The following is a 26385-nucleotide window of genomic DNA, read 5'->3' as shown; positions in this document are numbered from 1 at the left end:
GCTAGTCTTGACATACACTGCAGTTATTTAAAGCCATCAGGGGGTTCTATAAATAAAAAACAAACCTTTGCGTGGACTTCACATTATGCTGCACTCTGGCCTACCATATGTCTTGCCTGATGCTGTCAGGTCATCTCTGACCCATAGTGACACCATGGATGGCAAGAGCCAGAGTTTCGGAGTCAGAGGTCATGGGTTCGAATTCCGACTCCCCCCGTGTCAACTGTGTGACCTTGGGCAAGCCAATTAACTTCTCTGTGCCCCAGTTACCTCACCTGTAAAATGGGGATTAAGACTGTGAGCCCCATACGGGACAACCTGATCACCTTGTATTCCCCAGTGCTTAGAACAGTGCTTTATACATAGTAAGTGCTTAACAAATACTATTATTATTATTATTATTATTATTATTATTATTATTATTCTCTGTGCCCCAGTTACCTCACCTGTAAAATGGGGATTAAGACTGTGAGCCCCCCGTGGGACAACTTGATCACCTTGTATCTTCACCAGCGCTTAGAACAGTGCTTTGCACATAGTAAGCACTTAACAAATGCCATCATTATTATTATTATTCTCTGTGCCTCAGTTACCTCATCCTGTATCTCATCTACCCCCCCCCAGTGCTTAGAACACAGCACACATACATAGTAAGCACTTAACAAATACCATCATCATCATCACTCCCAGAACACCCCACCTCCACCTGCAATCATTCTGGTAGTGTATCCCTAGAGTTTTCTTGGGAAAAATACGGAAGTGGTTTACCACTGCCTTCTTCCGCGCAGTAAACTTGAGTCTCCTCCCTTGACTCTCTCCCAAGGCACCGCTGCTTCCCAGCAAAGGGAAGTTTTGACTTGCAGCAGATTGCTTTCCACTCGCTAGCCACGGCCCAAGCTAGGAATGGGATGGGTAGGCCGCTGCTTGACTTTCCTTCCCATAGTCGAGAATGGTAGAGGACTGGAAACTCTGCAGGTGCGACCCTGACAGGGTGCCTCCTTATATCCTTATACCCTTTATATCCTGTGCCTGAAGCTGTAACTTCCCTGGAAGCGAAGACAGAGTGTGAGAGTGCAAGAGACAGAGACACTGTGAGAACCACTGACACTATAATCCATTCCTTTGTGAAAATCCTCCATCCTGAAGTCTCAGTACAAAAGCTACCATCATTCCCTATGATAGACTCCAGAATCATCATCATCATCACCATCGATATCATCCTGTCTCCTCCTGATTTTTCCTCTGATGCTACAAAAAAAAAAAAAATCAGGGCAACTGAATGATTTTGCTGTTTAAATAAGTTGAAGTTTAATTGCCTTTGCTGTTCCACTGAATTTTCCCATCATCGTCACTATCAATATCATCCTGTCTCCACCTGATTTTTCCTCCGACGCGACAAAAAAAATCAGGACAACTGAATGACTTCACTGTTTAAATAAGTTGAAGTTTAATTTCCTTTGCTGTTCCACTGAATTTTCATCATCATCATCACCATCACCATCACCATCCCATCCCATCATCATCCCATCATCCCATCTGATGCTACAAAAAAAAATCAGGACAACTGAACGACTTCGCTGTTTAAATAAGTTGAAGTTTAATTTCCTTTGCTGTTCCACTGAATTTTCCCATCATCATCACCATCAGTATCATCTTCTCTCCACCTGATTTCTCCTCTGATGCTACAAAAAAAATCAGGACAACTGAATGACTTTGCTGTTTAAATAACTTGAAGTTTATTGCCTTTGCTGTTTCACTGAATTTTCCCATCATCGTCACTATCAATATCATCCTGTCTCCACCTGATTTCTCCTCTGATGCTACCAAAAAAAGCAGGACAACTGAATGACTTTGCTGTTTAAATAAGTTGAAGTTTAATTGCTTTTACTGTTCCAATGAATTTTCCCATCATCGTCACTATCAATATCATCCTGTCTCCACCTGATTTTTCCTCTGATGCTACAAAAAAATAGGACGACTGAATGACTTCGTTATTTAAATAAGTTGAAGTTTAATTTCCTTTGCTGTTCCACTGAATTTTCCCATCATCATCACCGTCAGTATCATTTTCTCTCCACCTGATTTCTCCTCTGATGCTACAAAAAAAAAATAGGACAACTGAATGATTTCCCTGTTTAAATAAGTTGAAGTTTAATTTCCTTTGCTATTGCACTGAATTTTCCCATCATCGTCACTATCAATATCATCCTGTCTCCACCTGATTTTTCCTCTGATGCTACAAAAAAAATTAGGACAACTGAATGACTTTGCTGTTTAAATGAGTTGAAGTTTAATTTCCTTTGCTGTTCCACTGAATTTTCCCATCATCATCACCGTCAATATCATCCTGTCTCCACCTGATTTCTCCTCTGATGCTACAGAAAAAAATAGGACAACTGAATGACTTTGCTGTTTAAATAAGTTGAAGTTTAATTTCCTTTGCTGTTCCACTGATTTTTCCCATCATCATCACCATCAAGATCATCCTGTCTCCACCTGATTTTTCCTCTGATGCTACAAAAAAGATCAGGACAATTGAATGACTTTGCTGTTTAAATAAGTTGAAGTTTAATTTCCTTTGCTATTCCACTGAATTTTCCACCAGGATTGAGATCGAGTCTCAGTTGGATTATTAATAATAATTGTGGTCATTCATTCATTTATTCAATCAGTCATTCAATCATATTTATTGAGCGCTTCCTGTGTGCAGGAAGCCAATTTGATGCCAATTTGTACTTCCCAAGCGCTTAGTACAGTGCTCTGCACATAGTAAGCGCTCAATAAATACGATTGATTGATTGATTGATTGCAGAGCACTGTACTAAGGGCTTGGGAATGACAATTCAGCAACTAATAGAGACAATCCCTGCCCACAATGGGCTCACAGTCTAGAAGGGGGAGACAGAGAAAAATCATATTTATTGAGTGCTTCCTGTGTGCAGAGCACTATACTAAGGGCTTGGGAATGACAATTCAGCAACAAATAGAGACAATCCCTGCCCACAATGGGCTCACAGTCTAGAAGGGTGGAGACAGATATAAAAACAAATAAACAGGCATCAGTAGCATCATTATAAGTAAACAGAATGATAGACCAATGCACATCATTAATAAAAGTAAATAGAATTATAAATATGTACATATATGCATAATATACACACATATATATGCATATATACATATGTACATGGTCCAAGCACTAGATAGAAAATAATCCGGTTGGACACGGCCTCTGTGACCGGACTAAATTGGAGGGAAAACAGGTTTGTACTTCCCAGTTTAGAAAGGAGGAAACGGAGGCGCAGAGAAGTCGAGCGACTTGCCCAAGGTCACACAGCTGGCACGTGGCAGAAGAGGGATTAGAACCCAGGTTAAGAGCTGCAGGCTAACGTCCGCCATATGTCTGCTGTGTGACCTTGGGCAAATCACTTAACTTCTCTGAGCTTCAGTTACCTCATCTGTAAAATGGGGATTAAGACTGTGAGCCCCGCGTGGGACAACCTGACCACCTTGTATCTTCACCAGCACTTAGAACAGTGCTTTGCACATAGTAAGCGCTTAACAAATGCCAACATTATTATTATTATTATTAATTTAAGATGACTGGGGGGAGCTTGGTCATCACTGAAAGGCACAGTTTGAAAAGGGTGAAAGACAGATTGGCACAGTATGGTTATCACGCCTTGTTTAATACAAGTTAATGATATGGTTTATCATCATCATCATCATCAATCGTATTTATTGAGCGCTTACTATGTGCAGAGCACTGTACTAAGCGCTTGGGAAGTACAAATTGGCAACACATAGAGACAGTCCCTACCCAACAGTGGGCTCACAGTCTAAAAGGGGCTCACAGTCTAAAAGACTGTGTTTATAAAGCAGCTATTTATTTGAGCTGTACATCCAGAGGCCTCGATGTTTCCAAAGTTTCTTTTTCACAACTACTATAGTTTGCATATAGTTCAGCAGATCTTTTCTTTTCCTATGGTGCATTTACTGTGAGTTAAGCATTGTGCTAGGGGTCGTTCAGACAGCACCCCACACGGAATCCCCATTCACCATATTTTCTCATTTTTTTCCGGCGTGGTTGAAGCCCGCAGCTCCCAAATATCACCACCCTTTAAAAGAACCCTTGGATTTTTTTTTTTTTGGCACAATATCACCTCCTCACCTTCCCACAGTCTGAGGCAGAGGGTCTGAAATTCTCTGGGCCTCAGTTACCTCATCTGTAAAATTGGGATGAAGACCGTGAGCCCCATGTGGGACAACCTGATTGCCTTGTATCTACCCCAGTGCTTAGAACAGTGCTTTGCACATAGTAAGCGCTTAACAAATGCCAACATTATTATTATTATTATTATTAATTTGAGATGACTGGGGGGAGCTTGGTCATCACTGAAAGGCACAGTTTGAAAAGGGTGAAAGACAGATTGGCACAGTATGGTTATCACGCCTCGTTTAATACAAGTTAATGATACGGTTTATAAAGCAGCTATTTATTTGAGCTGTACATCCAGAGGCCTCGATATTTCCAAAGTTTCTTTTGAACAACTACTATAGTTTGCATATATTTCGGCAGATCTTTTCTTTTCCTATGGTGCATTTACTGTGAGTTAAGCATTGTGCTAGAGGTCGTTCAGACAGCACCCCACATGGAATCCCCATTCACCATATTTTCTCATTTTTTTCTGGCGTGGCTGAAGCCCACAGCTCCCAAATATCACCACCCTTTAAAAGAACCCTTGGATTTTTTTTTTTTTTAGCACAATATCACCTCCTCACCTTCCCACAGACTAAGGCAGGGGGTCTGAAATTCTCTGGGCCTCAGTTACCTCATCTGTAAAATTGGGATGAAGACCGTGAGCCCCATGTGGGACAACCTGATTGCCTTGTATCTACCCCAGCGCTTAGAACAGTGCTTGGCACATAGTAAGTGCTTAACACATTTATTATTATTATTATTATTATTATTATTATTATTATAAGCAGCGTGGCTCAGTGGAAAGAGCACGGGCTTGGGAGTCAAAGATCATGGGTTCAAATCCTGGCTCTGCCAATTGTCAGCTGTGTGACTTTGGGCAAGTCACTTCACTTCTCTGGGCCTCAGTTGCTTAATCTGTAAAATGGGGATTAAGACTGTGAGCCCCATGTGGGACAACCCGATCCCCTTGTATCTTCAGCAGAGCTTAGAACAGTGCTTTGCACATAGTAGGCGCTTAACAAATGCCATTATTATTATTATTATTATTATTCGCTGTGCCTCAGTTACCTCATCTGTAAAATGGGGATTAAGACTGTGAGCCCCCCACGGGACAACCTGATCACCTTGTATTTTCACCAGCGCTTAGAATAGTGCTTTGCACATAGTAAGCGCTTAACAAATGCCATTATTATTATTATTATTATTATTATTATTCTCTGTGCCTCAGTTCCCTCATCTGTAAAATAGGGATTAAGACTGTGAGCCCTATGCAGGAAAACCTGATCACCTTGTATCTTCACCAGCGCTTAGAACAGTGCTTTGCAAACAGTAAGCACTTAACAAATGCCATTATTATTATTTTCTGTGCCTCAGTTCCCTCATCTGTAAAATGGGGATTAAGACTGTGAGCCCCATGTGGGACAACCTGATCACCTTGTATCTTCACCAGCGCTTAGAACAGTGCTTTGCACATAGTAAGCACTTAACAAATGCCATTATTAGTATTATTATTCTCTGTGCCTCAGTTCCCTCATCTGTAAAATGGGGATTAAGACTGTGAGCCCCACATGGGACAACCTGATCACCTTGTATCTTCACCAGCGCTTAGAACAGTGCTTTGCACATAGTAAGCACTTAACAAATGTTATTATTATTATTATTATTATTCTCTGTGCCTCAGTTCCCTCATCTGTAAAATGGGGGTTAAGACTGTGAGCCCCATGTGGGACAACCTGATCACCTTGCATCTTCACCAGCGCTTAGAACAGTGCTTTGTACATAGTAAGCACTTAACAAATGCTATTATTATTATTATTATTATTATTATTATTCTCTGTGCCTCAATTCCCTCATCTGTAAAGTGGGGATTAAGACTGTGAGCCCCGTGTGGGACAACCTGATCACCTTGTATCTTCACGAGCGCTTAGAACAGTGCTTTGCACATAGTAAGCGCTTAACAAATGTTATTATTATTATTATTATTATTATTATTATTATTATTATTATTATTATTTTCTGTGCCTCAGTTCCCTCATCTGTAAAATGGGGGTTAAGACTGTGAGCCCCCCGTGGGACAACCTGATCACCTTGTATCTTCACCAGCGCTTAGAACAGTGCTTTGCACATAGTAAGCACTTAATAAATGCTATCATATTATTATTATTATTATTATTATTATTATTATTTTCAGCCACCAGCGGTGGTCTTCTTTGACAATCCGCCAGCAGGGGTCGCTAGAACTCAGGCATTGAACACCTTTCTCTCCCCTTTATTCCAAGGAACGTGTCTCTGGAAATGGGAATTTTATAAGGAATAAACAAGGCAATTTGGGAGCTAGCGTTAGTGATCTATTCCACTAGCTTTCAACATCAAAGCCAGGCTTAAGTGTCTGACAACAAACCAGAAAAACTGAACTTTAGCTGCATGTTTTTGAACCAGTTTTGGAAATGTTTTAGAAAACCTGAAAAACACTGAGCCCACTATCGGGTAGGGACTGTCTCTATGTGATGCCAATTTGTACTTCCCAAGCGCTTAGTACAGTGCTCTGCACATAGTAAGCGCTCAATAAATACGATTGATTGATTGATTGATTGATTGTTCTCATTAATTTTAACGCTAAATAGTGTCCCAGTCACCTGAGTAATTAAGTCCATCTACCTATAAGTCTGTTAAGTCTTATCTATCTATGTTAGCTAAGAAAAAAGAAACTTAGCCTGTCCTATAACAAGGAAATACAGACCACGATGTGAGGGATAACTAAAAGGAGCCAATGTGTGGAAATATTTCTGGAAACGTTTGATTTTAGCCCTTTCTAGGTGAAATGTACTTTCAAATCGGCTGCTTAGGAGGCTCATTAAAAGAATTTGAAGTTCTGAATGTGATCTAGTTCTATTCCCAAAGGTTGCTGGAGAAAGGAAGTGGGGAATGTTCTTTTAGAAAGCATGAAGTGGGAAAATGTTTAAAACTATTTATAGCAGCACTTAGCTGTGGAAATCCCAGACTTTGCCATCTATTTATAGTTAGTCTTTGGGTTAAAAGGGTGAGGCCAGAAATCTTCTTGAAAACGCTACACGTTTCTATCCAGCATTTGAAACTAATAAGCTGTCTTCCTGGGGCTGGGGCAGCCATTTACAACTCTGCTTAGGAGAGTAATTCTAAAAAGAAGACAACCGAAACACCTCCACCAAGCCGAAACAATGGGTTTGATTTTTCAAAAAGTTTGAAAATAGTAGCTTTCATTCTGTTTAAGCGAGTCTTTGCTTTTCCCATCTTTTCAGTATCCGTACACTAGGCTCTCCGGCGATGCGACGTTTTTGTTCATTGGGCTTCATTTGGAGGCTTTGTTATTGCATGCAGAGCCACTGGGATGTGAAAATAGGATAAAGAATGAGCTTTCAGCCTGGCCCTTTTAGCAGAATTACAAAATATGCCAAATGGAACAACCTAACTACAGTTGAATACAAGATTTAAAAAATTCCAGTACAGTTTTCTTTTTAAAAAAAGCCTTAAAAACACGGAAAACAAAATTCTGGTCAAGGGTATGAATTGGTACCAGAGACTTCTGTATCTTTTTGAGGAAATCAGTGCCATAGCTTTGGGAAAGTTAATTTTTTAATAAGCTGACCTATCTTGGGACTTTCTGTATTATCTCTTTTGCAGCATACCACAATTGTCAGTTATGTACTGCTTCCCATGGGTGGAAAAGTTTTGCCGCAGCAGAATGCTGGGACCTTTGACTGTATGTGAAAAGCTGTCAAAGACACTCGAAGATGGTTTAAAAAAATATAGTTGAGCAACGGGGCAAAGTACATTGAAATGTGGCTCCTTTGTTTCTGTCCCTGACTGTGCCGCGTATGACCTGCAGAATGTTTAGTGCATGTGAAATAATTGGCACTGAAGGCCTAATAGCAAAGCACTGCAAAACTTGATATTGTTTTGCATCAATCAGTACGGCACAAAAAAAATTTACGTTCGGTTCCAAAAAGCACCGAGAAAATGATAAACATGTGCTCTGAATTACTGTCCATTTTGAAGGGAATGGTTTGCAAAATGCATCAGAGTAGCGTCATCAGCTCCTCCTTTATTTTTACTGTCCCATTCTTCCACTGTCAGGGACCCCGTTTAATTCTCACCAGTATAGTTTTTCCACCATTTTAGTACAGCATTTTACATTCAGGAGGCAATGAATAAATATCGTTGCTACTACTATTACTGATTACAGTTCTGGAGACAACAACATGTGGACTCTTCTTATGTCCTAAGAATGGAGCATGAAGCCTTTTGCGTAATTTTTGCTGTTCTTATCTGCCATTTTAGATCATCAGAAACAAGCCCTATCTCAAATGGAGCGCACGATCAAAGGAGGAGGGAGAACGGGTATTTAATGCCCATTTTACAGATGAGGAAATTGGGGCACAGAGAGTTAACTGTACTTTCCAAATACTTAGCGCAGTGCTCTGCACACAGTAAGCGCTCAATAAATACAATCGAATGAATGAAGGAAAGTTAAGTGACTTGCCTATGGTCACAGAATAGGCAAATGGTCCCAGACTAAGCCCCCCTTTTAATAATAATAATAATAATAATAATAATAATAATAATAATAATGATGTTGGTATTTGTTAAGTGCTTACTATGTGCAAAGCACTGTACTTTTCCTCAGCTCCTGCTCCCCATCGCCCCGACTCACTCCTTCAGCTCTTCCCCCCGGCCCCACAGCACTTGTGTAGATAGGTACAAAGCTATAATTCCACTTATTTATATTAATGCCTGTTTGTTTTGATGGGTATATAGCTATAATTCTATGTATTTATATTGATGCTATTGATGCCTCTTTACTTGTTTTGATGGCTGTCCCCACTTCTAGACTGTGAGCCCATTGTGAGCAGAGATTGTCTCCCTTTATTGCTGAATTGTACTTTCCAAGCACTTAGTATAGTGCTCTGCACACAGTAAGCACTCAATAAATACGACAATGAAAAATGGAGGAGCTGAAATTAGAACGCAAGTCTTCTGATTCTCAGGCCCTTGCTCTTTCCACTAAGCCAAGCAGAAGCATAAGGAGGATATAACATCCTATCTAGAAACATAGTCCTGCAAATGGAGCATGTTCAATTCATTAATTCATTCATTCAATCCTATTTATTGAGCGCTTACTGTGTGCAGAGCACTGTACTAAGCGCTTTGGAAGTACAAGTTGGCAACAACTAGAGCCAGTCCCTACCCAACAGTGGGTTCACAGTCTAGAAGGGGGAGACAGACAACAAAACAAAGCATATTAACAAAATAAAATAAATAGAATAAATATGTACAAGTGAAATAGAGTAATAAATATGTACAAACATACATACATATATATAGGTGCTGTGGGGAGGGGAAGGAGGTAAGGCGGGGGGGTGGGGAGGAGGGGGAGAGGAAGGAAGGGGCTCAGTCTGGGAAGGCCTCCTGGAGGAGGTGAGCTCTCAGTAGGACTTTGAAGGGAATAGTATTAAGCACCACACTAAGTAAAAATAATAATAATGGTATTTTTAAGCACTCACTATGTGCCAGGCACTGTACAAAGCGTTGGGGGTGGATACAAGCAAATTGGGTTGGACAGGGTTTCTGTCCCATATGGGGCTCACACTCTCGATCCCCATTTTACAGATGAGGTAACTGAGGCCCAGAGAAGTGAAGTGACTTACTCAAGGTCACACAGCAGACAAGTGGTCGAGCTGGGATAAGAACCCCTGACCTTCCGACTCCCAGCCCCACGCTTTATCTATCACACCGTGCTGCTTCTCTTGGGAGAGTTCATTCATTCATTCATTCAATCGTATTTATTGAGCGCTTACTGTGTGCAGAGCACTGTACTAAGCGCTTGGGAAGTACAAGTTGGCAACATCTAGAGGCGGTCCCTACCCAACAGCGGGCTTACAGTCTAGAAGGGGGAGACAGACAACAAAACAAAACGTATTAACAAAATAAAATAAATAGAATAAATACGCAGAGGATATGCCTCTGCTTGACTCTCCCTTCGATAGCCGAAACTGAGAGGATCTCCAGGTGTGACCTTGAGAGGGGGGTTAAGCACTTACTGTGTATCAAAAACTGTTCTAAGCCCTGGGGTATATATGTATATATATATGTATATATGTTTGTACATATTTATTACTCTATTTATTTATTTTACTTGTACATATCTATTCTATTAATTTTATTTTGTTAGTATGTTTGGTTTTGTTCTCCGTCTCCCCCTTTTAGACTGTGAGCTCACTGTTGGGTAGGGACTGTCTCTATATGTCGCCAATTTGTACTTCCCAAGCGCTTAGTACAGTGCTCTGCACACAGTAAGCGCTCAATAAATACGATTGATGATGATGATGATGGGTAGATACAAGTGAATTAGGTTGGGCACAGTCACATGTCCCGTATGGGGCCCACAGTCTAAGTAGGAGAGAGAACAGAATCTCGAATCCGCAGCCTTAGCCGTACCAACATCATACAGGTGTCTAAAGTCTCTAACCTCTGGATCCTGGGAGTCATTTTATGTGTTTCTGAAGCCCAGCACAAAGAAAAGTTCCTTTTCCAGCCTGGGTTGCTATGACCACTGAGTTTTCTTTGGGCTACTCTTCTTTGGGAGAGTTCAATACCCCAGGGTAGGTAAAGATCATCATCATCATCATCAATCGTATTTATTGAGCGCTTACTGTGTGCAGAGCACTGTACTAAGCGCTTGGGAAGTACAAGTTGGGAACACATAGAGACAGTCCTTACCCACCAGCACAGTCTAAAAGATGATTCCTACCCGAAAGGATCTAACAGTCCGGAGTGGGTGGCAGACAGTAAAGTGATAGACATTTAAAGAAACTAAAGAAACTCCAGGATTTTGTGACAGACTGAGCACGTGGGTGGAATGGGAGAGATAGACTGTGAACCCCATGAGGAAGAGGGACTGTGTCCGACCTCATTATCTTGTATCTTGGATATTACAGCCATTCTCCTCTCCAGCGTCTCTTGAGGCAGGGACTTATGATAATAATAATAATAATAATAATGATGATGATGACATTTATTAAGTGCTGATTATGTGCAAAGCACTGTTCTAAGCGCTGGGGAGGTTACAAGGTGATCAGGTTGTCCCACAGGGGGCTCACAGTCTTAATCCCCATTTTACAGATGAGGGAACTGAGGCACGGAGAATAATCATCATAATAATGGCATTTGTTAAGCGCTTACTATGTGCAAAGCACTGTTCTGAGCGCTGGTGAAGATACAAGGTGATCAGGTTGTCCCACATGGGGCTCAAAGTCTTAATCCCCATTTTACAGATGAGGCAACTGAGGCCCAGAGAAGTTAAGCGGCTTGCCCAGAGTCACACAGCGGACAATTGGCAGAGCTGGGGTTTGAACCCATGGCCTCTGACTACAAAGCCCGGGCTCTTTCCACTGTGCCACACTACTTCTCTATTATTACAGTCAATCTCCTCTCTAGCGTCTCTTGGGACAGCAAGACTTCATTACTCCAAACACTCTTTGGACCCACCTCCATGGTGTTCTTATTCTATTTTATTTTATTTTGTTAATATGTTTGGTTTTGTTCTTTGTCTCCCCCTTCTAGACTGTGAGCCCACTGTTGGGTAGGGACCGTGTCTAGATGTTGCCAACTTGTACTTCCCAAGTGCTTAGTACAGTGCTCCGCACACAGTAAGCGCTCAATAAATACGATTGATTGGTTGATTGATTCAAACGAAATAGTCCTCTGGGTTTTCCACTTCCTGGGCCGACTCCTTGCCCCTGATGTATCTACTCTCTCTGCTCCTCAGGGTGGACTTTTGGAACTGGGATTTGTCTTTAAGTAAGTAAGGGCATCAGCAACGCCAGGCTGGCTTATCCAGCTAAGTCTTTGACCAAGAAAATAGAACACTTGAAGGAACAGGTGGTTGGTTACTCCTTCTGACATCTAAATGGATCATTTATGGACGTGCCATCTAAAACCTCTAATTTTCCCCTAAAATGACTTTGTTATGGACCCATCATCCTTGTCTCCATTTGACTCTTCTCAAAAAACCTTTTAGAAAGCACTATCCTCCGCTGTATCGGGCCTAACTTTCCCTTCTAATATAACCTAGTGTGGGACTCTTACCCTTGAACTTATCCAAACTCTTCTTCAGCCTGTTGCACGACTTCCTGTTGGAACAGTTGGTTGGTTACTCCTTCTGACATCTAAATGGATCATTTATGGACGTGCCCTCTAAAACCTCTAATTTTCCCCTAAAAAGACTTTGTTATGGACCCATCATCCTTGTCTCCATTTGACTCTTCTCAAAAAACCTTTTAGAAAGCCCTATCCTCCGCTGTATCGGGCCTAACGTTCCCTTCTAATATAACCTAGTGTGGGACTCTTACCCTTGAACTTATCCAAACTCTTCTTCAGCCTGTTGCACGACTTTCTGTTGTAATGAAATCCACGTGCAGAGCATTTGCAGTATGAAGAAGGGTTTTCTTTTGTTTCCTTTTCCACGTCTGTTTGGGTTAGGCATTCGTGGCCGACCCCGAAGTTTTGGACCGCGGGTATTGCGGTATTTTAGTACGCTTCAAACGGGCCTCAAAGGTTGGCTTGAGAGCATTTACTATGATTAAATGTTTGATGGAGCGGAGGTGATCAGGTTGTCCCATGGGGGGCTCATAGTCTCAATCCCCATTTTACAGATGAGGGAACTGAGGCCCAGAGAAGTGAAGTGACTTGCCCAAAGTCACACAGCTGACAATTGGCGGAGTCGGGATTTGAACCCATGACCTCTGACTCTAAAGCCTGTGCTCTTTCCGCTGAGCCACACTGCTTCTCAACAGATCATCTTCAACGTCATGTTAATGATCAGAGAAGTAGCGTGGCTTAGTGGAAAGAGCATCGGCTTGGGAGTCAGAGGACGTGGGTTCCATTCCCGGCTCCGCCACTCGTTTGCTGTGTGACCTCGGGGGAGCCACTTAGTTTCTCTGGGCCTCAGTCACCTCATCTGTAAAATGGGGATTGAGACTGTGAGCTCCACGAGGGACAACCTGATTACCTTGTATCTACGCCAGCGCTTAGAACAGTGCTTGGCACATGCTAAGCGCTTAAAAAATGAATTGTACTTTCCAAGCGCTTAGTACAGTGTGCTACATACAGTAAGCGCTCAATAAATAGAGATAAATGAATAGAGAAGCAGCGTGGCTTCATGGAAAGAGCCCGGGCTTTGGAGTCAGAGGTCGTGGGTTCAAATCCCGGCTCCGCCAATTGTCAGCTGTGTGACTTCGGGCAAGTCACTTCACCTCTCTGGGCCTCAGTTCCCTCATCTGTAAAATGGGGATGAAGACTGTGAGCCCCACGGGGGACAGCCTGATCACCTTGAAACCTCCCCAGTGTTTAGAACAGTGCTCTGCACATAGTAAGCGCTTAATAAATGCCATTAAAAAATAAATATGAATGAATGTACAAATACCATATTATTATTATTATTGTTATTATTATCACCATCCCGTAACCCTATGCCTAACACGGCATCTTCATTGCCACAGTCGAGTGGGGAGGGCTCCCTGGAGAGTGACTCTTTCCTTCCCCCTCCTATGGACTAGCTCCGTGCACTGTGGCACCACATATACTTGAGCGCTTGGTTGTACTTCCCAAGCGCTTAGTACAGTGCTCTGCACACAGTAAGCGCTCAATAAATACAATTGAATGAATGAATGAATATTGGTAGGTCATCGGAGCCACCCTCTTAACAGTTCCTTCGACCGTGGTGGTCTCAGCTCAGGTAGAGTGATGAACTGTGTCTATGGAAAATTACACATAATCTTGAAGATCACAAATGTTTATCCGGTCAAGTTCACCAGGTCCCCACTGTGACCTTTTAGTAAATCCATTTGCTAAAAAATAATTTGTGTTATTGACTTAGCCCAGTTTCAATATTATCATTTAAAACACCTTATCTGATTTAAAAACAGACTTTTCCCAAGTCTGCGCAATGTCATTCTTCCTTTCTACACCCTTGCCTTTATGCAATTTCTCACATATTTCATGAAAAACGGGCAGTAATCACAGCTAATCTTGGTCTGATTACTTGGGGATCGGATCGGATGGGAATCCACGTTATTAGGCAGTCCTCAATCATTTCAAACTGAGCATTTTTGCTTTGGGGAAATTCAGTTTAAATAAATAATCACCGTCAGTTTACTAAACTGATTCTTTAACCTTATTCTCGCAGAAGCTATTATTAGCCACTTCAGCTCGATCGGTGCAATTGACAAATAGTTTTATGAAGTGCAATACAACGAATATAAAAGTCACAACTAGGCATAGTACCGTATGCCTAGAGTTTACTATTGATTGGCGTATTAAAAATTCATAACCAAGAACAAAGGATTGGATGTGAATGATTTATAGTGCATTACAAATTAATGTCATTCATTTTCCTATAAAACTGTTCAAGGCCGCCTCTCCCAAATGCTCTAAAATCTCCAGTGGTTGCCCATCCACCACGGCGTCAAGAAGAAACTCCTTTCCATTGGCTTTAAAGCACTCAATCAGTTCACCCCCTTCTACCTTAGCGAAGCTTCGTGAAGCAGCGTGGCTCAGTGGAAAGAGCCCGGGCTTTGGAGTCGGAGGTCCTGGGTTCAAATCCCGGCTCTGCCAAGTGTAAGCTGTGTGATTTTGGGCAAGTCACTTCACTTCTCTGGGCCTCACTTACCTCGTCTTTAAAATGGGGATTAAGACTGTGAGGCCCCCCGTGGGACAACCTGATCACCTTGTAACCTCCCCAGTGCTTTGCACATAGTAAGCGCTTAATAAATGCCATCATCATTATTATTATTATCATTACCTCACCTTACTGATCACCTCCTACAGCCTAGTCCACACAGCTGGGTCCTCTAGAACCAGCTTGTTCACTGTGTTTCCATCTCACCTAGAATAATAATAATTCTGGTATTCGTTAAGCACTTTTTTTTAATGGCATTTATTAAGCGCTTACTATGTGCAAAGCACTGTTCTAAGCGCTGGGCACGGTTCTAAGCGCTGAGCACTAGGGACTGCCTCTATATGTTACCAACTTGTACTTCCCAAGCGCTTAGTACAGTGCTCCGCACACAGTAAGCGCTCAATAAATACGATTGATGATGATGATGATGTTCTAAGGGCTGGGCACTGTTCAAAGCGTTGAGCACTGTTCTAAGCGCTGAACACGGTTCTAAGCGCTGAGCACTGTTCTAAGCACTTACTATGAGCCAAGCACTGTTCTAAGCACTGGGGGAGATACAAGGTGATCAGGCTGTCCCTCGCGGGGCTCACAGTCTCAATCCCCATTTTACAGACGAGGTAACCGAGACACAGAGAAGTGAAGTGACCTACCCAAGGTCTCACGGCGGACAAGGGGCGGCGGAGCCGGGATTAGAACCCACAAACTCTGACTCCCAAACCTGTGCTCTCGCCACTAGGCCATGCTGCCTCTTTCATTCATTCATTCGATCGCATTTATTGAGCGCTTACTGTGTGCAGAGCACTGTACTAAGCGCTTGGGAAGTACAAGTTGGCTTCTCTCTCACTGCTGACCCCTTTCCCACCTCCTTCCTCTGGCTTAGAACTTCCTCTCCCTCCACAAACTCCAGACCCACCACTGTCTCCACTTTATTGAGATCCACAGTGTTAGCGGCCAGTTGGCTGTAGTAGAGGAGGGGAACGTCCAGTCTTGACTGCCCCAGATCCTCAACCCCCCTACCCCTCCAACGCACACCTAAAAATAGTCTTGGAAGCTAGGAAACGGCCTCAACTTTGCCTAAAGGCAATTGAGCTGTTAGTGGTCTGCCATAATTTAATTTATCCTTATTATATTACCTCTTGCTTGGTACAATCTGCCCTTGACAAGCTGCACACTGAAATGGTGGCCCTCAGTCAATCCTGGAGGCGAAAATAAATGGAAAATGCACAAAATGAACAGCAGAATGGAGGTAATAGGACCTTCAGAAAGTTTGCAAGGACATTTCACAGTCTCTAATAATGATAATAGTGATGATTATTGTCCTTATTAAGCACTTACTCTCTGTCAAGCACTGCACTAAGAGCTGAGGAGGATATACGATCAATCAATCAATCAATCGTATTTATTGAGCACTTACTGTGTGCAGAGCACTGTACTAAGTGCTTGAGAAGTACAAGTTGGCAACATATAGAGACAGTCCCTACCCAACAGTGGGCTCACAGTGGGGAGATGATGCAGTTGCATAAGATGATGCAGTTCGGGACCATTCCTGGCGCCCATGGAACTGACAGTCTCGGTAGGAGGGAGAACAGGTATTAATTCCCATTTTACAGATGAGGACACTGAACTGCAAAGAGATGACTTGCCCAAGGTCACACAGCAGGTGGTTCAATGGAAAGAGCCCGGGCTTTGGAGTCAGAGGTCATGGGTTCAAATCCCGGCTCCGCCAATTGTCAGCTCTGTGACTTTGGGCACATCACTTCACTTCTCTGGGCCTCAGTGACCTCATCTGTAAAATGGAGATTAAGACTGTGAGTCCCCCCCGGGACAACCTGATCAGTTTGTAACCTTCCCAGCACTTAGAACAGTGCTTTGCACATAGTAAGAGCTTAATAAATGCCAATAAAAAACCCCAAAAACTGGCAGTGCTGGGATCTAATCCCTATCCTTTGATTCCTAGAGCTGTGCTCTTTCCACTAGGCCACGCGGCTGGGATTTAAAAGAAAGCAAATCATTTCCCCAACTGTGAAGCAAAGATATTTAACCGTCCTCCATCTCCCTCAGACTCTGAGCTCCATGGTGGGACGGAGACTGCGACTAATCTGACTACATCATATCTTTCTCAGTGCTTAGCACTTAACGATTATCATTATTAGAAAGGCCTCAGGCAGCCTATTTAATAATAATAATAATAATAACGATGATGATGGCATTTATCAAGCGCTTATTCTGTGCAAAGCACTGTTCTAAGCGCTGAGGTAGATACAAAGTAATCAAGTTGTCCCACATGGGGCTCACAGACTTAATCCCCATTTTACAGATGAGATAACTGAGGCCCAGAGAAGTTAAGTGACTTGCCCAAAGTCACACAGGTGACAAGTGGCGGAGCTGGGATTTGAACCCATGACCTCTGACTCCAAAGCCCGGGCTCTTCCCACGGAGCCGTGCTGATTCTCTACCAACTTTAGACTCTAAAAAAGCATTAAACAAGATGAAGCGAGTGGAAGCAACCTGGTGATGAGATACAGAGCAAACACCCGCAATGTAAATTCATTCATTCATTTAATCGTATTTATTGAGCGCTTTCTGTGTGCAGAGCACTGTACTAACCGCTTGGAAAGGACATTCAGCAACAGAGACAATCCCTGCCCACAACGGGCTTAGAGTCTAGAGCGCGGGGTTTGTAGGGTTAAAGAGACTGCCTCCTGCTAATCAGCAAATATATTTTTGGTTGTAAAAGACATTCTTCCACTCATTAACCAAGGTACATTGCCTAGCTGGGAACAAACTAACAGCATTGATTCCCAAACACAAGAACTCTGCCTTTGGCAACCAGAGTTCTGTGTTTTTTTTTCTCCTTTTTTCTTTTTGCCTCAAGAAAGCGTTGCCCCGGCAATGCAAGGGAAAATATTAACTTCTCCGGAGGAGAGAGGGAGCGAGATGGCTCCGCTTCCGAATTGGGGTAAACGCCTGTTTGTTTCTTAGTGAAGAGGATGATGTAATACCTGTCAAAAAAAAAGAGTGTTTCCCACCAGAAAAGCCTCCAGGGCCTCTGGACTGGGTGTGAATTTAAAAGGAATTCCACGTTTTAATGATCAATATAGTGGATCAAGTGACTCTAGAGAACAGTTTTTAATACAGGCGGGTGAAAAATACGTGAATCTTCTGCTTGAGTTTTTCTCCCCAAGGCCGAAGTGATCAATTGTCTGCCTCTTCATGAAGCTGCAAGTTCTATTGTTCTGGTCTACATAATAATAATAATAATGGCATTTATTAAGCGCTTACTATGTGCAAAGCACTGTTCTAAGCGCTGGGGAGGCTACAAGATTATCAGGTTGTCCCTCATGGGGCTCACAGTCTCAGTCCCCATTTTACAGATGAGGTAACTGAGGCACAGAGAAGTGAAGTGACTTACCCAAAGTCACACAGCTGACAATCGGCAGAGCCGGGATTTGAACCCATGACCTCGGACTCCAAAGCCCAGGCTCTTTCCTACTGAGCCACGCTGCTTCATGGAATAAGTCGGTTGGATTTCTAAGCCCTCATTCTGCGATGGTGTTACAAGCCCCCCCAAGTTTCATAGCTGCCTCCAACGCTTCTTCGTCCGATGTAGATTTGGGTGATCACAGTTTCAGCTAAAGCCTTGTAAACCTTTTCTAAGAAAACGAGGGATCAAATTGGTCATCGAGGCCATTGTTCTGCTACATCCCACCCACTCGGGCACTTGGTTGACAACACCACAGTGGAGCCTTCCAAACTTTAAATGTCAAATTAGACGACAAAATCCCCCTCCTTGAAATCTCCGAAGGCTCTCCATTGTTTTTTACGTTCATTCAATCGTATTTATAGAGCGCTTACTGTGTGGAGAGGGCAATGCAACAAGAAACAGACCCGGCTCCACCACCAGTCTGCTGTGTGACCTTGGGCAAGTCACTTAACTTCTCTGAGCCTCAGTGACCTCATCTGTGAAAATGGGGATTAAGACTGTGAGCCTCACGTGGGACAACTTGATCACATTGTATCCCCCCCAGCGCTTAGAACAGTGCTTTGCACATAGTAAGCGCTTAATAAATGCCATCATTATTATTATTATTATTGTTATTCCCTGCCCACAATGACCTTACAGTCTAGTCTAGTAAAACAAACACTCTTGAGCACCTGTTTCAAGGCTCTTCACCAACTGACTGCCTCTTTCCTATCTGCTCTCTTCTCCCACTCTAACTTGTTCTCTTTGTTCCTCCCAAGCCATTTCCTAACTCTCAACCCTATTACTACAGATTGACTGCTCATGCCTTTTCCCTCCCGAATGTCCTTCTCCTCTTCCCAATTAATCAATCAATTATATTTATCAAGCTCATCGGTTCTATAAATATTGGACATCTCCTGTGTGGGGGAAGTAGCAGCACAGATACGTTAGAATGAAATAGGTGAATGATAATAAAAATAATACCTGTGGGGCAAGCGCTGTAAAGCCAGAGGTAGATAAAAGATAAGAAGTCGCCTATCCTAGTTGGGGCAGCGTGGCTCAGTGGAAAGAGCCCGGGCTTTGGAGTCAGAGGTCATGGGTTCAAATCCCGGCTCCGCCACATGTCTGCTGTGTGACCTTGGGCAAGTCACTTAACTTCTTGAGCCTCAGTTACCTCATCTGTAAAATGGGGATGATGACTGTGAGCCCCACGTGGGACATCTGATCACCTTGTATCCCCCCCAGCACTTAGAACAGTGCTTTGCACATAGTAAGTGTTTAACAAATGCTATTATTATTATAAGGATACGTACAGAAATACTATGGGGCTAGGAGTGGGGTGAGAATCAGCGTGGCTCAGTGGAAAGAGCCAGCTTTGGAGTCAGAGGTCATGGGTTCGAATCCCGGCTCCACCATATGTCTGCTGTGTGACCTTGGGCAAGTCACTTAACTTCTCTGAGCCTCAGTTCCCTCATCTGTAAAATGGGGATGATGACTGTGAGCCCCACGCGGGACAACCTGATCACCTTGTATTCCCCCCCCCCCAGCGCTTAGAACAGTGCTTTGCACATAGTAAGCGCTTAATAAATGCCATTATTATTATTATTATTATAGGTTCGAATCCTGGCCCCACCACATATCTGCTGTGTGACCTTGGGCAAGTCACTTCATTTCTCTGAGCCTCAGTTACCTCATCTGCAAAATGGGGATGAAGACTGTGAGTCCCATGTGGGACAACCTGATCACCTTGCATTCGCCCCCCCCCCCCAGCGCTTAGAACAGTGCTTTGCACATAGCAAGCGCTTAATAAATGCCATTATTATTATTATAGGTTCGAATCCTGGCTCCACCACATATCTGCTGTGTGACCTTGGGCAAGTCACTTCACTTCTCTGAGCCTCAGTTACCTCATCTGTAAAATGGGGATGAAGACTGTGAGTCCCACGTGGGACAACCTGATCACCTTGTATTCCCCCCCCAGCGCTTAGAACAGTGCTTTGCACATAGTAAGCGCTTAACAAATGCCATCATTATTATTATTGTAATCAAAGTACTCTAAGGAGTACAGACCCAAGTGCAGAGGTGACTCAGAAAGGTGAGGGGAGAAGAGGGGAGAGGAACTGTGAGGGGAAATGAGGGGTTACTGAGTCACACTAGGTCGTGAACATCCAAATAGAAGTGCTGAGAGGATGGTATGGATAAGAAACTGTTATGGATAACTGCTGGGAGGCTTCTGAGCCCTTATTAAAACCACCTCCTTCATGACTAACCCCTCATTTTGGGCTATTCCTTCCTATCAGCATCATCATCATCATCATCAATCGTATTTATTGAGCGCTTACTGTGTGCAGAGCACTGTAGTAAGTGCTTGGGAAGTACAAGTTGGCAACATATAGAGACAGTCCCTACCCAACAGTGGGCTCACAGTCTAAAAGGGGGAGACAGAGAACAAAACCAAACATACTAACAAAATAAAATAAATAGAATAGATATGTACAAGTAAAATAAATAAATAGAGTAATAAATATGTACAACCATATATACATATATACAGGTGCTGTGGGGACGGGAAGGAGGTAAGATGGGGGGGGATGGAGAGGGGGACGAAGGGGAGAGGAAGGAAGGGGCTCAGTGTGGGAAGGCCTCCTGGAGGAGGTGAGCTCTCAGTAGGGCCTTGAAGGGAGGAAGAGAGCTAGCTTGACGGATGGGCAGAGGGAGGCCATTCCAGGCCCGGGGGATGACGTGGGCCGGGGGTCGATGGCGGGACAGGCGAGAGCGAGGTACGGTGAGGAGATCAGCGGAAGAGGAGCGGAGGGTGCGGGCTGGGCTGGAGAAGGAAAGAAGGGCGGTGAGGTAGGAGGGGGCGAGGGGATGGACAGCCTTGAAGCCCAGGGTGAGGAGTTTCTGCCTGATGCACAGATTGATTGATTCCTTTCAGCACTCACATCCACCTATCGGGTTATTTATTATTTTTTATAATAATAATAATAATAATAATAATGATGGTATGTGTTAAGCGCTTACTATGTGCCAAGCACTGTTCTAAGCACTGGGGGAGATACAAGGTCATCAAGTTGTCCCACGTGGGGCTCACAGCCTTAATCCCCATTTTACAGATGAGGTCACTGAAGAGAAGTTAAATGATTTGCCCAAGGTCACCCAGCAGGCAAGCGGCAGAGCCGGGATTAGAACCCACGTCCTCTGATGCACAAGCCCGTGCAATTCCACTAAACCATGTTGCTTCTAGTGTTTGTTAATTGTTGTTGCAATTACTACAAGTTAAACCCAGTTCTAAGCACTGGGGTAGGTGCCAGTTAATTAGATCAGACTCGGTTCCTGTGCCACCTGGGGCTCATGGTCTAAGGAGGAGGGAGAACACGTTTAATCCCCATTTTGCAGTTGAGGAAACTGAGGCACAGGGAAGCCCACTGTTGGGTAGGGACTGTCTCTATATGTTGCCAACTTGTACTTCCCAAGTGCTTAGTACAGTGCTCTGCACACAGTAAGTGCTCAATTAATACGATTGATGATGATGATGATGAAGCAAAATGACTTGCCCAGGGTCACAAACCAAGCAATTGGCAGAGCTGGGATTGGAACCCAGGTCCTTCTGATTCCCAGGCCTGTGCGCTTTCCAGTAGGCCACACTTCTTTTCATTTACCTTTTTGAGAGAACAAGGGGTCAAACTGGGCATCTAGACCATTGCTCTACTACATCCTACACGCTAGAGCACTTGGCGACATCACGCCATAAGCCAGAGTTACTTTATATATCCACTTGGGTGGAAACCTCTGGGGTTTCTCACTGCTTTGAGCCCGTTGTTGGGTAGGGATTGTCTCTGTTGCCGAATTGCACTGTTGCTGTGCTCGCAGAAAGCGCTCAATAAATACGATTGAATGAATGAATGGATATAGCTGGCAGAATTTTAGCCCTAATGTCCTAGACAAGCTATTGAAGACTATGGTTACCCAGGCACTGCCTAAATTGCAAAGTGACTTCAGACCAAAATGCAGTTCCCCATGACCTTTTGAAACCTGAACAACGCAGAAGAAGATTAGCGTGGTGTGTCTAATCAATCTTTCTAAAACAATTGACCCATCAACAGAGGTCACCTCTGGCAATTACTGAGGAAACTTGGCTGCTCAGAGAGGTTTCGCCAAGTTCCTTAGGCTACTTGGCAATTTTTGCCTGGTCACAGTGTGGAATAGAATTGTCAATCAGCATCGATCCTGTCAGTCACTCCTGCCCAATCCTGCAAGGATTTCACTGTTCGTCATTTTGGGAAATATATACATACAATCGTATTTATTGAGCACTAACTGTGTGCAGAGCACTGTGACAATAATAATGATTATTATAATAATTGTGGTATTCGTTAAGCGCTTACTATGTGCCAGGCACTGTACTGGAGTGGAGTGGAGGCAAGCGAATCAGGTTGGACACAGTCCCTGTCCCACATAGGGCTCCTAATCCTCATTTTACAGATGAGGTAACTGAGGCACGGAGAAGTGAAGTGACTTGCCCACAAGCAGACAAGTGGCGGAGCTGGGATTAGAACCTATGGCCTTCCGACTCCCAAACCCATGTTGTCTCCACCACGCAATGCTGCTTCCCATGTACTAAACGTTTGGGAGAGTACAGTGTAACAATAAACAGACACATCCCCCGTCCACAATGAGCTTTTAGTGAAAGACGACTATTCTCATATTCTTTCAACTCTTGACCATTCACCCATTTATGTCTTCTTGGCTTCCTCTTAGACCATAAGCTCTTTGAGGGCAGGACTCAAATCCTTTACTTCAGTAGTTTCCCCAAGCACCCTCGTTCAAGGTTTTACACTGTACGTGCTCAGTGAATACGGTCAGAATGGTTACAAAATGAATTTGAGATAAAGAAACAATGGCTCAGAATCAGTCACCAGGAGTATTCATTGAGCTCTTTTGATGAGCAAGGCGTTGTACTAAGTATTTAATAAAGTAGCAAAATGGCAAGTTCCTAGCCCTCAGGGGGCTCATGTCCTACCGGGAAAACACAAACAGTAAATATTCATATAAATATTCTGTCTCTTGACAACAACCAATCAATCAATCGTTGGTATTTATAAAGTACTTACTGGATGCAGAGCTCTGTACTAAACACTTTGGGGAATCCAGTAAACTAGACATGTCCATCCATTCATTTTAGCGTTGACTTCTCCAATAATCTATATTCTATCAATCCCATCAAGAAATTCTGCTTGAAATCCAGTCACACAAGTAAATGGTCCAGCATTTCTTCATGAGGCTAGGAACCAGAAAACATTGCAATCGATTCTCCTACCCCTGCTGGTTCTTTGGGGTTTATCTTGCTCAGACTAAGGTAATTCATTCATTCAATCGTATTTATTGAGCACTTACAGTGTGCAGAGCACTGTACTAAGTGCTTGGGAAGTACAAGTTGGCAACATATAGAGATGGTCCTATAAGACTAGTTTTCAAGATGATCTGAATTTTATCTTTCTGTTCTAATTATCAAATTACTTAGATGCAAAAGTGATTTTAATATCCTTCCAACGGCAAAGTGTGGGCAAAAATATCTGTGGAGATCCCCCAAAGTCTCAGCCGCAGGAGATTAGATTGGCCTAGTGGAAAGAATACGGTCCGGGGTTCTAATTCTGACTCTGCTAACACTCCCGTCGGAGTGCCTGGTGGGGAACCTCAAATCTACGTGCGCTGCAGTGACCCCAACATCATATGTGAGACCCAAAATATGGTACGGCCACACAAAGCTACCCTGCACACTGAGGGGGACCACTTTCGCTTCACTAGGCGAGCTAACCTGTTAGCGCTGAGTGTTACTACCATATGGTTGTTTGGCTTCAAGTCAGATCATCAGTCAATACGTCAACCCATCAGCTGGTGTATCTTGAGCATTTACTGTGTAGAGCACTGTACTGAGTGCTTGGGGAAAAAGAGTAGAATAAGTAGACCCCATCTCTGCCCTCAAGGATCTTGCGGGCTAGCTGGGGAGACAGAGATGTTCTCAATTACAGGTAATTCATCATCCAAGTGGCCATTGCCACAAATATTCTGCTGACGTAATCACCTGATTCAGGCCACAGGAGCCTGGCCTTGATTAATGATGTGTATATAGCTATGATTCTGTTTACTCTGATGGAATTGACACCTGTTTACTTGTTTACTTGTTTTGTTTTGTTGTCTGTCTCCCCCTTCTAGACTGTGAGCCCATTGTTGGGTAGGGACCATCTCTATATGTTGCCGATTTGTATTTCCCAAGCGCTTAGTACAGTGCTCTGCACACAGTAAGTGCTCAATAAATATGATTGAATGAATGAATGAATGAATGCTAATTGCCCGTTGTGTGACCTTGGGCAAGTCACTAAATATCGCAGTCTCAGTTTCCTCTTTTGAAAAATGGGGATTCAATGTCTGTTCTTCCTATTACTTAATCTATGAGCCCCCAGTGGGACAGAGGACTGTGTGTGACTTGATTATCTTGTATCTACTCCAGTGCTTAGATTGGTGCTTGATAAATCGTAACCACTTAACAAATACAATAATAATAATAATAATAATAAGTATGATAACATTAAGAAACGACATGACATCTGGGTCTTGCCTCTACTTATTTCTTTTAAGAACACTTCAAAGCCTTGGTTTTACTATGTAAAATCCAGTGACCATGAAGACCCTAGCCTGCTTGACAACACCAGGAGCTAAACATTTGACAGAAATGTCGAATGGGAAGCAGTGAAGCCTACCGGAAAAAGCACTTGCCTGCTGTGTGACTTTGGACAAGTCACTTAACCTCTCTGTGCCTCAGTTTCCTCAGCTGTAAAATGGGGATTCAATACCTGTTCTCCTTCCTATCTAGACTGTAAGCCCCATATGGGACAGGGACCACCCTAAAGCTTGGGACAGTACTTGACACATAGTAAGCACTTAACAAATATAATTAATGAAATCGAATAGGAAGAAAAGCAACTAGTGCAGTGAAGGGATTTGAAAGAGAAAATGGCAAGACACTGTGAAGACACCTGGGGGTGGTCTGGACAGTTTTGTGGGGTGGAAAGGTAAGGCTTATCAGAGTTGTGCCGAAAGACCAAAGATGAAAGAGAACATGGGAAAAAGACAGGTAGGTCCCTGCCATGGTACCTGGAGATGGGAGCTTGGTACCCGAAGATGAGTGAGCCAGGGTAACCAGCACTAGCTTTCATGCCAACCTTCTCACCCTACCTCTATGTCCTCTATCTGCAGAAGCAGCGTGGCTCAGTGGAAAGAGCCCGGGTTTTGGAGTCAGAGGTCATGGGTTCAAATCCCGGCTCTGCCAATTGTCGGCTGTGTGACTTTGGGCAAGTCACTTCACTTCTCTGTGCCTCAGTTCCCTCATCTGTAAAATGGGGATTAAGACTGTGAGCCCCCCGTGGCACAACCTGATCACCTTGTAACCTCCCCAGCGCTTAGAACAGTGCTTTGCGCATAGTAAGCGCTTAATAAATGCCACAATTATTATTATTATTATTTATTATCTCACCATTGACCTCTCGCCCACGAGATGATATAAATGATATAAATATTGAATGAAGTAATGAATGAGTGCCTTAAAGTCTACGGCGAAGGAGTTTCCGTTGGCTATGGAGGTGGGCAACCGTTGGAGGTTCTTGAGGAATGGGGAGATGTGGACTAAGTGGTTTGGTAGAAAAATGGTCCGGGCAGCAGAGTGAAGTGTGGACTGGAGTAGGGAGAGCCAAAGTCCAGTTGTCAGGTTGTGGCCAGGAAGGATGAATTTAGAGAAAATGTGTGCATGAAGAACCGACGCTTGCCGCTGTGGCTCTCTCCCTGCGGGAGAGTGGCCAAGGAAGAGAAGGCTGGGTGGAGCCAAAGCTGACGCCAAGCAGAAATCTGCTCTGTAGCCTGTTTGGGCCTATAGAAAGAACAATCTAGGGGGATGAGGAAACACCTTTTCTCCAAATAGAAATTGGAGTCTTTCTATTTGGAGACAGCGGT

The 26385-nt window shown here is 43.4% G+C and overlaps 1 protein-coding gene across 1 annotated transcript in view; it reads right to left on the bottom strand.

Moving 5' to 3' along the window:
- Positions 1-1957: 1957 nt before the first annotated feature.
- MCPH1 (microcephalin 1) overlaps positions 1958-26385 on the bottom strand; it is a gene marked incomplete at its 5' end in the record, with an annotated part of 367307 nt that continues 342879 nt past the window's right edge. The window contains 2 exons of the mRNA XM_038771659.1: positions 1958-2096; positions 16049-16111. Of these exons, the coding sequence (XP_038627587.1) occupies positions 1996-2096; positions 16049-16111 (164 nt within the window). The remainder of the gene's footprint in view (positions 2097-16048; positions 16112-26385) is intronic.

Source organism: Tachyglossus aculeatus, chromosome X1 (genome assembly GCF_015852505.1).
Source record: "Tachyglossus aculeatus isolate mTacAcu1 chromosome X1, mTacAcu1.pri, whole genome shotgun sequence".
NCBI lineage: Eukaryota > Metazoa > Chordata > Mammalia > Monotremata > Tachyglossidae > Tachyglossus > Tachyglossus aculeatus.
This window is presented reverse-complemented; position numbering and strand designations above follow the sequence as displayed.